Source organism: Pieris rapae, chromosome 22 (assembly GCF_905147795.1).
Source record: "Pieris rapae chromosome 22, ilPieRapa1.1, whole genome shotgun sequence".
Lineage (NCBI taxonomy): Eukaryota > Metazoa > Arthropoda > Insecta > Lepidoptera > Pieridae > Pieris > Pieris rapae.
In genome coordinates, this window is record NC_059530.1 from 1170358 (window position 1) to 1185426 (window position 15069).

Consider the following 15069-nt stretch of genomic DNA (forward strand, 5'->3'; position numbering starts at 1 on the left):
ATGCACCCATTTTTTATATAAAAAAAGAAATAATGTTACGTAACGTGTTGTAAGAAGGACCCCCTCCCGCCCGTGTAACGCATCGTAACGTTTTACGAGAGAGTTATGATGAAACAGAAGATTTATTAACTGTTACTCTGTAAAACACCAAATCACCCACACATACACACACACACGCACACACATACACATAGAGTCACACACAAACGCATGCGCACACACACACCAAATTTAATTTTACATCTCTGTTTGCAGTGTTTTTCTTTTAGCGTTTACTTTTTTCTTCTATTGTATATATACAATGTATATACAATGACCTATTGTACGTGTTCCGGTCCGGTAGTGGAGAGGCTGGCTATCTGTCACTCAGGTCTCCTGTTACAGAGACCAGTCTCTCACATACACTTTCATATGTTATCATCTTAGTTTTAATCATTATAACCTTGTATGTATATGTGAGAGAAGAAATAAAGATTATTATTATTATTATTATTCATGACCGCCTCGCAGAAATTGTAAAAGATTTTCCACGGGCCGTCATTTCTCGCGCTCAAATAGCATGTCTAACGCAAGCTGTCATCAATATTAATCTAGTGGATATTCTAAACAAGATACATGATGGAGATTTTTTCGAATTTTAATAAGAAATTGTAAAAAAAAGTAAATTTTCTTATAAAATCGCAAAATAAACCGTAGAATATTTTTTGCAGTTGATGGCTCCATCTATCCCCTAGTTGCGTTTGATCCACGACCTATATAATATGCCAGAACTTTAGCCTGTCATGACATATTTTTGTTAGTTGAATTTTAAAGGAAATCTAAAAAAATTAATATGATGGTAGCTACCCAAAGTGATACTTGAGTTATTATTGAAAAAACTTAAAAAAAAATCAATTAATATCCGATGTAGTTATGAATTAGTGATTTTCTAATCAGATCGAATTTATTTTTAAGACAATTAACTTTCTAAGGTTGTAATAGTGTGTATAACTATTACGTTGAAATTTACGAGCATGCTCTTCATTTTTAAATCTCGGTTAATAATATAATATGTATCTTGGATTTATATTTTATTTTTCTCGATATCATGCACGCCGAACGACTTGGGTGTTACTATAGGTAAGTTATGACTTGAAATGAGAATGTCAGATCATTAATATTGTAAAAAAGACTAATTCCATGCTCTAATTAGGAAGAAAATTAATTAAATGTTACATTAGACAACTATTAGAATATGTCTACAGCATTTGGGATCCTTATTTCATAAATGATTAGTTTGCTTCAAAGGGTTCAAAGAAAAGCGACGAAAATAGGCAGAGCCTTCAGGAACAAATCTTATAATGAGCATCTCTAAACACTGATCTTATTGATTTAAGTAGGCGGTTCAGAGGAAATCTCATTGAAACCTATAAAATCCTCACTGGCTATCATAATGTTCCAGGAAATGAGAAACTCTTTATTTTAAGAGAAAATACACATTATCGTATGTAGTATATTATATTATACGTCTTCATTTTCAAAGAACTATCAGTAGACACAACAAGAAAAATTCTTCTCCAAATTCTCCAAAACCGAGTAGTGGACGACTGGAATAGGCTTCCGGAAAGTGTAATTAGTGCTCCGTCTTTGAACTCTTTTTTGAAAGAAAGTTTCTCTAAAACCCCAAATACGCGCGCATCAGGTTTTTAATCTGCTAGTGTGCATATACATATTACGAATAAATTATCGTATCAGCATAGTCTGTAAGGATGATGTATTTATTTCTGTAATAAATACACTACAATACTATAGAATTATCTACCTCCCGCTGCCAACAAATAGTAAAGGTTTTCATAAAATGGCTGTATATCGATCTATTTAGTAGTAAAGGAGATTCTGTTATTCTTTTCATCTCGTGTAGAGCCTAGTTTTATGAGAAGTTTACGTATTACGGCCCTTCAACGTTCCCTACTGCACTAGTTACTGTATCATCAACACTACTATCGAAACTCGACTGATAGCGTTCGTTATTGCCATACACATAGATGGCGCTATTGAATTAATATGATTTTTAGTTAGTCGACAAAATAATTTTGGATAACCGAAGAGTGAAGATATCAAAGGGAATAAGTTGGATATTTCTTAACCGAATATTTGTATATGCGAAAGCTCTACTACTTACAACACGATACTTGAATTTGTGTATGCGGTGATGTTAGTTATTTCGACTATGTACTTGCTTATTGTTCCCACGAGAATGTACCTAAGTGCGTACTCCTACAACGCATTGCCTCCTGCTGATAAAGGACAATTATTTGTTTATAATTTATTTTATTATTATAAATTACTTGAAATGTCATGTGGAACATGGTGTAATTGTTGCAGCTGTTGTGTAAAACAAAAAAAACTTGGCGATTTAAGGAGTGGCGGAGATTGCCAGTTCTTCTCCTTCGTTCTATGCCCTTGATTTGAGGACTGGCAGTAAATATAAAATTAGAAGTATTTCGTATATATTTTTTTCTTGACGTTCATAAGTGTACACTATATTACCAATATGAATAAATGATATTGGATTTCACTTCTAAGACTGTTCAAATTGATTGATTTTCACAAACCTCAAGAGAATGCTCGCTAAACAGAATTTTGCCCTGATGAAGAGGTAATGGCCGAAACTGAAAAATCGTAATATAAAAATGGAATCAAAAAATTGTATGACCGCGTTAATCGTATCGCTTTTTCTGTCTTTTTTTTCTGTATGGTAGCTCAACAAGTGTTTGTATGTGTATTTTCGCCAAGGATAGTTAATACGAAATCTGTTTATTTATGTATTTGTTAGCCATACAAAAATGTTAATATATTTTTTATATAGAACAGGGACAAACCGAGGCTCACGTAATGTTTAGTGAAACCGCCGCACATGGACATTTTCAATGCCAGTGCGCTCGCAAATGCGATGACGTTTTTGAACATTCTCGTTAGAGACGTACTGGATCCAGCTTATACGCAGCATGCGAATATAATGCGAGTATAACACCACATCTCAAATGCTTCTAAGCGCCGGCGGGTATCTTTTTTAATTGTCCAAGATTCACAGCCGTAAAGAATAATTGACCATAAGTAACAAACTCGGACTCAGAGTTTAATGGTCAAGTAACGGCAGCATAAAACTTTCTTCATTTTATTGAAAGATTGCAATTCAAGACCTTATTTCCTGATCAGGATTCCACTCGTAACCCAAGTTATCAAATACTTGTGTTGCCGCACCGATTCCAACATTCTTCCAACTACAGATAACTTAGGACTTGAAGTTTTGTTTCGAAAAATGACCATCACCTTCGTCTTCACTGCATTAATAGTCAGACCATCTCTCATGAATTTCATGACCATTATTTACAAGCATTTGTAGATCGTCCATTGACGAGGCTAATAAAACAGTGTCGTCTGCATAGTATTCTCTTCCGTTCTACGTCTTTGATTTGAGAACTGACAGTAAATGTAAAATTAGAAGCATTTAATGTATATTTCTTTTTTTGACGTTCATAAGTGTACATTATGTTACCTACATTAATAAATGATTTTTCATTTGATTTTATTTGATTTGATAGCGAAGGTTGTTAATGATCTTTCCGGTAACTTTCACACCAACCTCTAACCATCAATGGCCTCTGATATAGTTGCTTCGGAATATACATTGAATAGCAACGGAGACTATACAACCCTATTTAATTAGAAGAATATAAATAGTTTGTATATATGAGTAGTCGAAAAGCACCTCTCTTCCCCGTTTTGTCTAACGAAAACCGGTGGTAATACGCGAAACAACCCTATTTCGAGGGAGTTCAATATACAAACTACGATAACAGCATCTCCCGTTCCCTCCAACGTGAAAATGTATCGCTCCATCTCGCCCCCACACTCTGATCCCGTAGTGAGGAAAATCGATTTCATACCGCGACTGCGTTCCGCCGTGTTCACTTGCAAATATTGTTGTGATAATTGTTTGTGTCGTGCTATATCAATTCGATAAATGGTATGTATTTATTAAGGTACTTGTGTGTATTACGGTAAATAGAATACAGTATTTGTACCTGCATATTAATAATAAATTATATAAACATAAAATTAAAACAAATTTAAAAGGTTTGATTTTGACAGTGTACCTTTAATACTTTTCCTCGCTGTAATGCGTTTCGTTGAGAGTGGAAGGCAACAGCTCTCGGGTTCACCGGTATTACGCCAACTTTAATTATTAACGCCTGTGCACCCTTAAGATAATTAGGTGCAATTGTTAATTGTAAATCTATTAATTAAATGTATTACCGTAAAAGGTTCATGGACCTATAGTGTCATTATAGCTTAGAATAGATTTTTTTCTGTTAAATTTGTTTGTTTTTATTAATGTTATTTTTACATATAAAATAGTATATATTTAAATTGACCTTCTGTTGACTTCTCAGGCGTTTTATGTATGTACAAAATTCTAATAATAAAAAAAGCTTTCGATGCCGTGGTGTTGTCAGGTTGAATCTAGTTACTTATATATTAACATTTAAAAATTACTTCGGATACTATACTACACATTTGTTTGTTTGTATTTGCATTACACCCTAATCTGAATACGGATTTTCAATTATAGTCAGATTTTATCTCGTTAAAATGTCATTCAATAACGTCGTCATGTACGATGCTCACTAGGTCGACTCTAAAATTATGTTTTTATAATTTCGCATACCAACAGCTACAATAAGTTACATATAACAAAAACAATTATACTAAAGATTTAGCTTAATGTAGAAAACGTATTATATAAAAAAAGGTTTAAACGTTTACGGTAGGAAAAATACATAACATTTGGTAAACACATTTAACTAAGTACTTAATACCTAATATATATGTTATGTACTCTCACTATTTAAAAAAACTTAAACCGGCTTTAATACCTGCCAACTGACTAACAATGCGTGGATACGTGGTACCTATATCTCAAAAACTACTCAATTGATTTTAATGTGCATATGATTGTACTAATTTAGATTGGATGCTTCAGCATGGGGGGAAGAACTTTCTTCAAACCTTTTTTTGGATCTATTTATTGGATTTATTTATTGAGTAATCTTACAGCTAACATACATATTATAAAACATAACAGTTAGACAATATATAAAGCCAAAACAGAGCAGATAAACAGTACGTATGGAACAGAAAATATAAGTCAATACATATAAGACAAAAATAAAATATAATTTAAACTTAAAAATTGAATAAATGACAATTAATACTTAATATTTAATTTCCCGCCAAATCAGATAATTAAGGACCCAACGGAATTTAAAATACATAACGTCAAAGTAGACATCTATAAAATTGAAAACAGTCCGAAGGCAGACAGGAAATAAAGAGAAATGGGAATATCCGTTTTCGAAGAACGTGAGATTGACTTACATATATATTTGGCGAAAACGGGGCCGGATTTATAATTTTAGAGGCTTGAATGCCTCGGGGCAACAAAGGAGTGTAAGGCTCCAAATCAAAGTAATTTCTTGTGGTATTTAACAAACATATTATGAAAATTTCTCTTTTGTGGAGGCCCTCTTCCATATTTAAAATTTTCGTTGTAACTCCACAATAATTGTTTATCTTACATTTCGTATTATAAGTATTAGTTGTGTTATTGTATATGCATAGTAAAAGCCTCCTCCATGACAATGTTTAAATATTTCATATTAAATTATTAGAATTACAGTTTTCAAATTGATTTGAAAACCGTAATTTCCATAAAATAAAATTAAAATGTAAAATTGGAAACCAACTCTTTCTAAAATACATTTGTTTTAACATCACCTTTTTGGATGTCTTCCACAGTGAGTAATTCATGGCACTTTCTTTTGCGAACTAGCGAACTCCGGGTGGGAGGTCTTTCCTGAGAGACAAGAACTCCAACTATTTAAAGTTAGACCGTTCCCAAAAGGCTGTAATGCAAATTTTGAATATAGGTGTCCACATGTGACTGAAAGAGTTATATTTTTAAGGCACCATTGCAATATCCACGTGGCATATTGTATCAAAAAAACATAATATACAAAAATATATGTTATTGCTTAGTATCTGTTGAAGAAGCTTTCAGCATATTGTGTTTTTCCAATAACATGAATTCTTCTTGCTCAAAAGTGCAACATGCTTACATCCCCAAGTGTTGAGAGGGTCGAGTAGTGCAATGACTCGTTATAAGATTAGGTCCTTGCACCCTCACTTCGCAGTGTTGCCAGCTTTATTTAATTCCCGAAAAAGATTTAAATTCTGATGTGTGTGAAATTCTGATTAAAGCGGTATTTTAATTGACTACTCAATTTTGGCTAATATATTTTTAATTGGTAATTTAGTTGTGTATATTTTATATAATATTTAGGTTAGCAATTTTATTAATAATAAAACCTTACACCCGCTGCTAACGTACAAAATACACGTTCGGTTATCTAGTTGATAAAAGGGCCTGGTACTATATTTGTTTTAAATATTGTAGTTTGTTTGATGATTTGCTTTTTTTAAAAGAGTACCGAGAGTTTTTTACGCCGGCTTTTTCTCTCAGCCTCAGTCTTTTTTGCCGATGAATTTTTTTTATATAGAATAGGGGGCAAACGGGCAGGAGGCTCACCTGATGTTAAGCGATACCGCCGCCCATGGACACTATCAATGCCAGAGGGCTCGCGAGTGCGTTGCCGCCTTTTAAGAATTGGTACGCTCTTTTCTTGAAGGACCCTAAGTCGAATTGGTTCGGAAATACTTCAGTCGGCAGCTGGTTCCACAAAGTGAAAGTTAATTTTGGATTAGTTGAGAGATGGCAACACAAACTCCCCTTGTATTTTTGTGCAACTTAATGGCTGTGGTTTCTCCCTTTGTCACAATGCAGTGTTTTTAATAGGTATTGCAGACAGATTGCAAAGGGTTGCTATTTTAGAGTAAAAGTTTTCTTTTCAGTTTTCTTCGGCTTTTTGACATTTATAATTTTTATTAATTTACAAGGTTATACAGATTCAGTAATTAAATCTTAAATAAATTCTAATACAATCTCGCAAGTCACATAAAACTTTCGCTAGCCAAAATGTATTTCCAACCTACAGTATCCTTACTTATCTAACTTGGCATGACTGAGGTTCCAAAAACTAACACAGAAATGCACAACTCACAACTACTTTCTCAGATACATGCGGTGTATATGCAGCCATTCGTACATATATATTCAGTCATAGTTGTAATACTTAAATAATTAAAAAAACAATCCAAGGTCCATGGAGACCCTAGTCTGTTAGGACTCTGTCCCCATGCTAAATCCGTACACCTGAATTGTCAATATCTTCTCGCAGCTGCGCTACAAAAAATACAAATTATGTCAATATACCCCTCGCTCGATATCGTTTGCGTTCAATCGATCGCACAGGTCTATTTCGCGTATCGAACTTTTCTACCCACGACGTAATTAACAGAATGTTAGAGGCGTTAATTAAACAGCTGATTTCAAAACGATTACAAAACTTGCGATTTTGATCGTTACATGATTATATTGACTAAACTATTATTAGACATGAACTTATGGGGTAAGATTTAGACATTAAGGGCCTGTTTCAAAATGTCCGGATAAGTTCCAAATAAGCTATTTATTACTTATTGGTAGGATAAATAGTATTTTTGCGTTTCAGGACTGTCAGATAGCGCTATACGTCATGAAAAGTATCTTATTTGGAACTTTTATCTTTCGAATAATTTATGTGTTGCATAGCTATTTGGCACTTTATCCATAGGTACATTGTGAAACAGGCCCTAACACTATTAATAAATATACATGTAACAATATATTATTGTCATACTAACGTGTATAATATCTACGTCTTTTTTTCATATTTATGCTCACATTGAAAGATATGTACGAAAAATAATCTCATTTGCAATAATTTGTTTCAGGTATTCTTCGTAATGCGGTTGACGTGAGATGGATGGTATTCAAATGGAGCCAATTGGAAAATATAAGTCCGATAGAAACGGCTCAGCCAAAGGTAAGATTGTAATTATTTTGTTAGAATAAATAAAACTACCCGTTCCAGTTGCCCTGGCGTTGCGATTACGGCTTACTCTTACTCTCAATCAACTATTATGGTATAAACAGCGACTTCCAGTTCCCAATGTTGTCTCCCCAGTCTGGCAACAGCAGGGATGCTACAAGTAAATCTTTGATGACGACGAACTGCCGCAAACCTCTGCATGTGGCCACATATCAGGATGATGACAACAGATGATACACGAATTAGAAATTGATTGACGTGGAATAAGTGATACCTAGATGATCTTATGTTCCAAAATAAACGTATTTTATTTTATTTTTATTTAAAAAAAAAGAACAAGAATTTAGCAACATTAAGTGGGACATCCTTGGTCTGTGCGAGGTAAGACAAGAAGTGAAACACACTGTACAATCGAGAAGGAAGAATGGGTGGATTAGAATACCCAATAAAGAAAAAAGTTATTCCCACCAGCTTCTAGCTGTGAACTGTATCTTAGACCGTGTCTGCAAAATTCCAACCCTCCACTTAGCACCAACGGAATATTATACAAACCAATGCGATAGATGAAAGAAATGAAAATAGAAAGATTAAACCAGTTCGCAAATCAAGAGCCTAGAAGAAAAAACTGGCAAGAAACTCTCCACTTTTGTTTATTGTTAGGACCTGCAAGTGTCCATATTGTTGATGAGTCTTTATAATTAAATCAGCGTATAGTAAAAGCTGTTTTTAACATATGAATAGATGAGTTAGGCTATTGCGTTGGTATAAAAGCCTATGAGATACCAGAGTTGAGGTAGGCTGGAAATAGTAGTTAGATAATAGTTTGGTTCATTGCATCTGCCGAACTGACACCCACATTCGCCGCGTCACTTGAACAAGTTGCCTCATGGCCCAGCAGGGGTCTTCCCAGCAAAAAAAATGTCTGGCAAAGGGGTGGTAAAAGCCAACAGGAAGTTTTCCTACTATATACGAGCGAACGTCGACATCTAAGTTTAAGAAAACTCTCGGTCTTCTGAAAAAGTAATTAAATTTTGATATAGGAGGAGGAGAAACTGTTCACGTACATTTTCCCTTATATACTAATTACAAATAATAGTAAATAAACATCCATGTTTGCAGCAGCTGCCTGGAGAAACATGGTCGATCAAGATCTGGACGATGTGGCGTTTTTGGCAGGTAAGAACTTTTTTTAATTTTAATATAATATTGCAATTATTGAAAAGTTAAATGAGCAAGCTAAGGCTGTATATTTTGCTCATTAAGGCTTTCTTAGTTTTATAAGGGTGGCGATTTCCTAAATCGAGTTAAGTTTCGTAAATTAGCGTAAATAGCGTAAATAGCGCTGTAATTCGTACTTATAAAATATTCAAAAAAAATTCTATCTACTTTTTTTACAATACTTATAAAATATTGAAAATGAAATCTATATTCCAGTAGTTTGTTAAAATGACTTAAATAATAGCATTATCATATAGTATAGATTTAAAAGAGAATACGTTGGAAAGTTTTACCAAATCACGGGCAATATTAATGTAATTTAAAATACAACCAAATAAGCAAGTTATGTATTGTTACGAAGACGGGCTTTTGTCCTGATGGCTGGAGGACCCACTGTCCGCTTCATAAGACACTTTTTGTGGCCAACTAGCAAAGTGTGGAATCGACTCCCTGTGGGAGTTCTTCCCTGAGAGATACGACCTTCAATAGTTTAAAAAAAACTCCTCCCTCAGAAGCTGGCAACGCATCAACCAAAATGTGTGATTGTGTTTTTTGGCGTCTCAGAGGATTGTTTATGCCCTCCTATCCTAAATAGAGGAAACGTTTCTAAATATCTTTACAACTGAGACGTTTTCAGCAAGCTAAGTTGGGATATAGATGAGGATTTCAGGAGACACAACACCAGAAAATTCGAATAGTAACAGTATTAATATTTAATATGTTTAATCCAGGCTTTTAATAATAATGGAAAAGACATCACAAGTTTTTGTGTCCCTCACTAAAGCTGAAGAACCTGACACTCCAATCTAGCAGCGACCTACAAATCGCTATTCGATAAAAAAGAAACTACATGTTTTTCTCATGTCACGTCTGATAACCCTGTAAGCCTGAAAGACTGAAATAAACTGTTTACTCTCCAAGATAAATAAATAAAATAAATAGTCTTTGAGTAGGAAGCCTACGTACATACCCACACTTTTACACCATCACACAACACAACCAAATTAGGCTTAGATAAATAAATTGAATCAAAATTAGTTAAATGTATTGAATACTTTTTGTTTGTTTGTTCCCTTTTGTAAATCTTTTTGTAGTAAAATTGTATTCCATCTTTGGCTACATTTTCAGTGTATTTGTTTTTAATTATATGTAATGTATGTCAGCTGTAAGATTACTTTTTTTTTTAAAGAGTACAAAGAGTTTTTTTACGCACGGCTTTTTCTCTCGGCCAACACCCTCTGTCTTCTTTGCCGATGAGTAGGGATGCCAACAGGCTCGAATTTAATGACGTGGAATAAGTGATACCATGATTATCTTAAGTTCCAAAATAAACGTATTTTATTTTCACGAAATAAATAAGCCTAGAAAGCATTCGTTAGGCATATTATAATTGTCGTCTTCTTAAAACAGCATAAATAACAAACAAGCAAAAGCATGTCAAGTGAGTTGAGTTCTCCTTTCTGTCCTTGAATAGAAGCGATGCGGGTCAAGTGTCGAATGTAGGACTAAGCGAGATGTCGATTCAGCTTTTTAATGGCGCCTTTTTAATTGTGACATGCATTCATGGCGTTTATGCTTAAATTAGTTAAGATAGAATATAGAATCTAAAACAAAAGACTGCGTATATCGGTTTTTTTTTAAATTTTGCTCTGTAACATTTATGCTAAAATTATTTAGGATAGAATAGAGCATCTAAGGGCATGTTTTACAATGTATGGATAAAGTACCGAATAGCTATGCAACACATAAATTATTCGAAATATAAAAGTTCCGAATAAGATACTTCGCGTCTCATGACGTATAGCGCTATCTGATAGTCGTGAAACGCGAAAATACGGTTTATCCTACCAATAAGTAATAAATAGCTTATTTGGAACTTATCCGGACATTGTGAAACAGGCCCTTAAACAAAAGACTGCTTATTATGTATGGTATGGTATCACTTAACATCTTTCAGCCATTTGCCCCGTTTTATAAAAGAAGACGCAATTGACTAGTGTTCATATTTAATATACAGTTAAAACACATACATTTGAATACGGTAATATATGTTTCATTGATAAAAAACAGGCAGAGTTAATATGTAAATATAATGGATACATTTTCATACTAACTTTGCCCATATACCTTTAAACTCGTATCGCGATTGTGACTTTTGAAGTACCACCGCGGTGTTTTAACCACTCACTTGAAAACGTTTTACACCTTTCAGACATACTTGATGCCGTGTGAGAAAGACTTACCACATTACCGCCTATATATGAATGTTTAGTAAATATAATTGAACATATTCTCGCTTATATAAAAGGCAGATATTTTATAAAATTTAAGAAATGTGTTAAAGAAAAGCTGTGTAAAAAGTCTTACTATAAAGTAAGTGATTATCTAGTTGATAAAAGGGCCTGGGACTAGTGCTGGGCAGGCTATTTCTAAGTAATTTGCTATATTTGTTTTATATATTGCAGAATTGCTTGATGATTTGTTTTTTTTTAAAGAGGACCGAGTGTTTACCGAACACCCTCTGTCTTCTTTGCCGATGAGTAGGGATGCCAACAGGTTCGAATTTAATGACGTGGAATAAGTGATACCATGATGATCTTATGTTCCAAAATAAACGTATTTTTTTTTACTGATATCTTTTAAAATAGGTCCTTGGCTTTCAAGTACATATATAAAATACAATTTCAGATACAGATAAAGCCAGAGAGGCCAGGGAACTTGGTGACACGCCGGTGGCTGTTTGCTCACAGCGCAGAGCGTTATGTCTTGCTGGTCTGGTCTTCTCGGCGATGTTTGTGATTGCACTCCTAGTGGTTTACGCTACACCACAACCAGGTAACTCGTGTGATGTTTATTTATTTATTTATTCACACTTCGTTGCTAGAAAGAAACACAAATAACACAATATATATAAATTACAAGGGATGCAACGGGCGGCCTTATCGCTAACAAGCATTCTCTTCCAGGCAACCCTAGATGTTCTGGATTGGGCACTCTCATGCTTTTTATACTATATCTTAGATAAAATAATTCAAAAAAGACAAATTGTCGACAAAATAAAATAATAAATAAATAACGCGTGAATATCTTTATTTGCGTAGTTTTGACGAAACTATTTGATAAATCTGCTATTGAATCTTTAGCATCCTCCATTTTTATACCTATATCTATATAAACAAGGCGGAGACTTTATTGGGAGTTCTCTTCCGTTAATGTAACATTTGAAGAAATTCATATATATTTCTGTTTTTGAAGTTCATAAATGTACATCGTATTACCAATATCAATGATTTTGAATTTTTGAAACAAATGAAGTTAGAATTTTGATATTTAGTTATAAAGACATTTATTTTCAAAATACACAATAGTTTAGATGAGAGGTGGTAAAATTTGGGTGGACTTTCATTTCCGTAGATTGGGACATCAATAGATGGTCTTTTAAATATTGCTAGGCTGTCTGCATTTTTTTATATTGTGGGAGTCTATTATACCGTACTACTCCCCCAACGCTCAATGTTTTTTTGCCGTAATTGGTTCTATACTTATGTATAAAATATATAATATATTTATATATAATATTTTTTCTGAAATGAAATTGATGTTTTATTGAGACCAAAGGAAGATCTTTAATAAGTTTTATTATACAATATATATCTTATAATCTGTCACTCGATTATTTTGTATTTTTATATATTATACAAATTATGCGACGAATTAAGCGAAAATTCTAATTGATGGAGGACCTCCTTAAAAAGCTCACGCCTTCTAAAGCTTAATAAAAAAGTTTAATACATTATTAAAAATTACAGATTGCCCTTGTACGACTGAAAACACTCTTGTACCTGGACAAGCGCCAACAGAATCTGATGAAAACTCCACGATTATTAATAAGTAAGAACACTTAATAGTTTTTTTTTTGGGAAAATATCACTTAGATTAATCTTATTGTCTCAATGACATATGGACCTGAATTAAGTTTAATAAACGTTTATAAGGTTTCTGTATATTTAAATAAAACCCAGTAACCCCTCATCTGCCAAGCCCAACATGGATATGGCGAACAAACTGTAGAAGTCAACGTAATATATTGACCTAAACCATCCAGGCACGACCCGGAACCACAAACACAGATGACAGTAGACCGTAACGGCCTACAGGACATGTCAACTAAGCACAGAGTAGAACGCCGGGAACGGTTCTGCAAAAAAAATGATGCAAACAAAAATGAAAGTAATTGCGCCCGGCTCGCCCATGAATATTGTTAATTTTGTTTGAAAGTTTGAATTTAATTTTGTTATCTAAAGACTAGTCTGGACTCAAAGGCAAATCGAGAAAGATCGAGAAAAGCAAAAACCACAAATCAGTGACGTCTTCATTTTCCTTACTTAAATAAAAATAAATCTTGGCCTCAGATTTTCTGAATCTGTTTCATGATCATTTTTTAATCTAATAGGCAATCAGTCTTCAGTGCCTGACACACGTCGTCGACTTTTTTGGGTCTAAGACATGTCAGTTTCCTCACGATGTTTTCCTTCACAGTTCGAGCAAATGTTAATAATTACGAACATAGAAAGAAATTCCATTGGTGCACAGCCGGGGATCGAACCTACGACCTCAGGTATGAGAGTCGCACTGCATGAAAGAGCTGCTCATTTTAATTCTCCTTACTTACTTAACCAATAATAAATGAATGGAGAAGAGTAGGTATGCATGCAGTAGCTCCAGCTACTAACAGGTTCTGGCTATAAAAACATTATTATTCCATTCTTTCAGAGATCGTATAGCAACAAACGGAATGGTATTTCCATGGCGTGGAGCGAGGTTACCGACTTCTATAATACCCAAACATTACAGTCTGTGGCTTCATCCGAACCTTACCACTGGCGAAATGAGAGGTAGGTAATGGCGTTATAGAGCAGCTTCTGAGAGATGTCTTATGATATATACAAGTAGTGACTCCCTTTTTAAGGGAACCAGGTGGATTCTTGCATTAGTGTCACAGATTTGGAATGGAATTGGAATTTGGAAAACTTGAACACGTGACCTCATGGTTTAGATTCGAGTTCCAAGTTCTATTTAATTATATTCAATGGACACCAAAAGGTCGTTTTTAATTTAATTTATATTGTATTGACTTTGCCGCATTTGAACGACTGGACATTCCGTAATTATAAATTATCTTTTGAGTTATGTTAATAATATTATATATTCGGTATAGAAGAATATATGCCTAGTACATGTCTCTATCAAAGATATTCAAACTCAAAATAACTTAATTCATATAGGTAACCAAGTACACATATGAACGTCAATAGAAAAGATGTTATATTGATTGTAAATTTACGTACAAACAGTTCGCAAGTCAAGAACTGCCAAAAATCGCCCAGTTTTGCGTCATACAAATTGTTTGAACTGGAGCACATCAATTAGGGTTAGGATCATTTAAATAATGATCAAATTTATAAAAGCTCTTTTGATTTATTAACGTTTAACAAAAGTTTTGAATTTCTTCAGTAATAATTCTCTAATTTCGCTTGGGAGTTTGTTGTAAAAACGCATACAATTCCCAAATAAGTAGCCTAGTTAGTCGTACGCTTAAATTAGTTCGTTTCGAGTATTATACTGGAGAGTACTTTAAAAATCCTCTATATGTTTTCCATACATAAGCAAGACAGAAATATATAAAAAAATATATTGACCAGATAGTGTCATAATATTTAATTTCTTAAAACTTATTCCGTACCGTAAACTACCCGCTTAATAAAGTAAAACATTTGATTAGTTATTTTATTACTTGCATTGCTTGTACCTAATAACT

The 15069-nt window shown here is 33.8% G+C and overlaps 1 protein-coding gene across 1 annotated transcript in view; it reads left to right on the forward strand.

Moving 5' to 3' along the window:
• Positions 1 to 3936: 3936 nt before the first annotated feature.
• LOC110996006 overlaps positions 3937 to 15069 on the forward strand; it is a 30356-nt gene continuing 19223 nt past the window's right edge. Inside the window, exons 1-6 of the mRNA XM_022263485.2 lie at positions 3937 to 4009; positions 7936 to 8027; positions 9153 to 9209; positions 11940 to 12086; positions 13061 to 13142; positions 14025 to 14146. Of these exons, the coding sequence (XP_022119177.2) occupies positions 7964 to 8027; positions 9153 to 9209; positions 11940 to 12086; positions 13061 to 13142; positions 14025 to 14146 (472 nt within the window). The 5' untranslated portion in view covers positions 3937 to 4009; positions 7936 to 7963. The remainder of the gene's footprint in view (positions 4010 to 7935; positions 8028 to 9152; positions 9210 to 11939; positions 12087 to 13060; positions 13143 to 14024; positions 14147 to 15069) is intronic.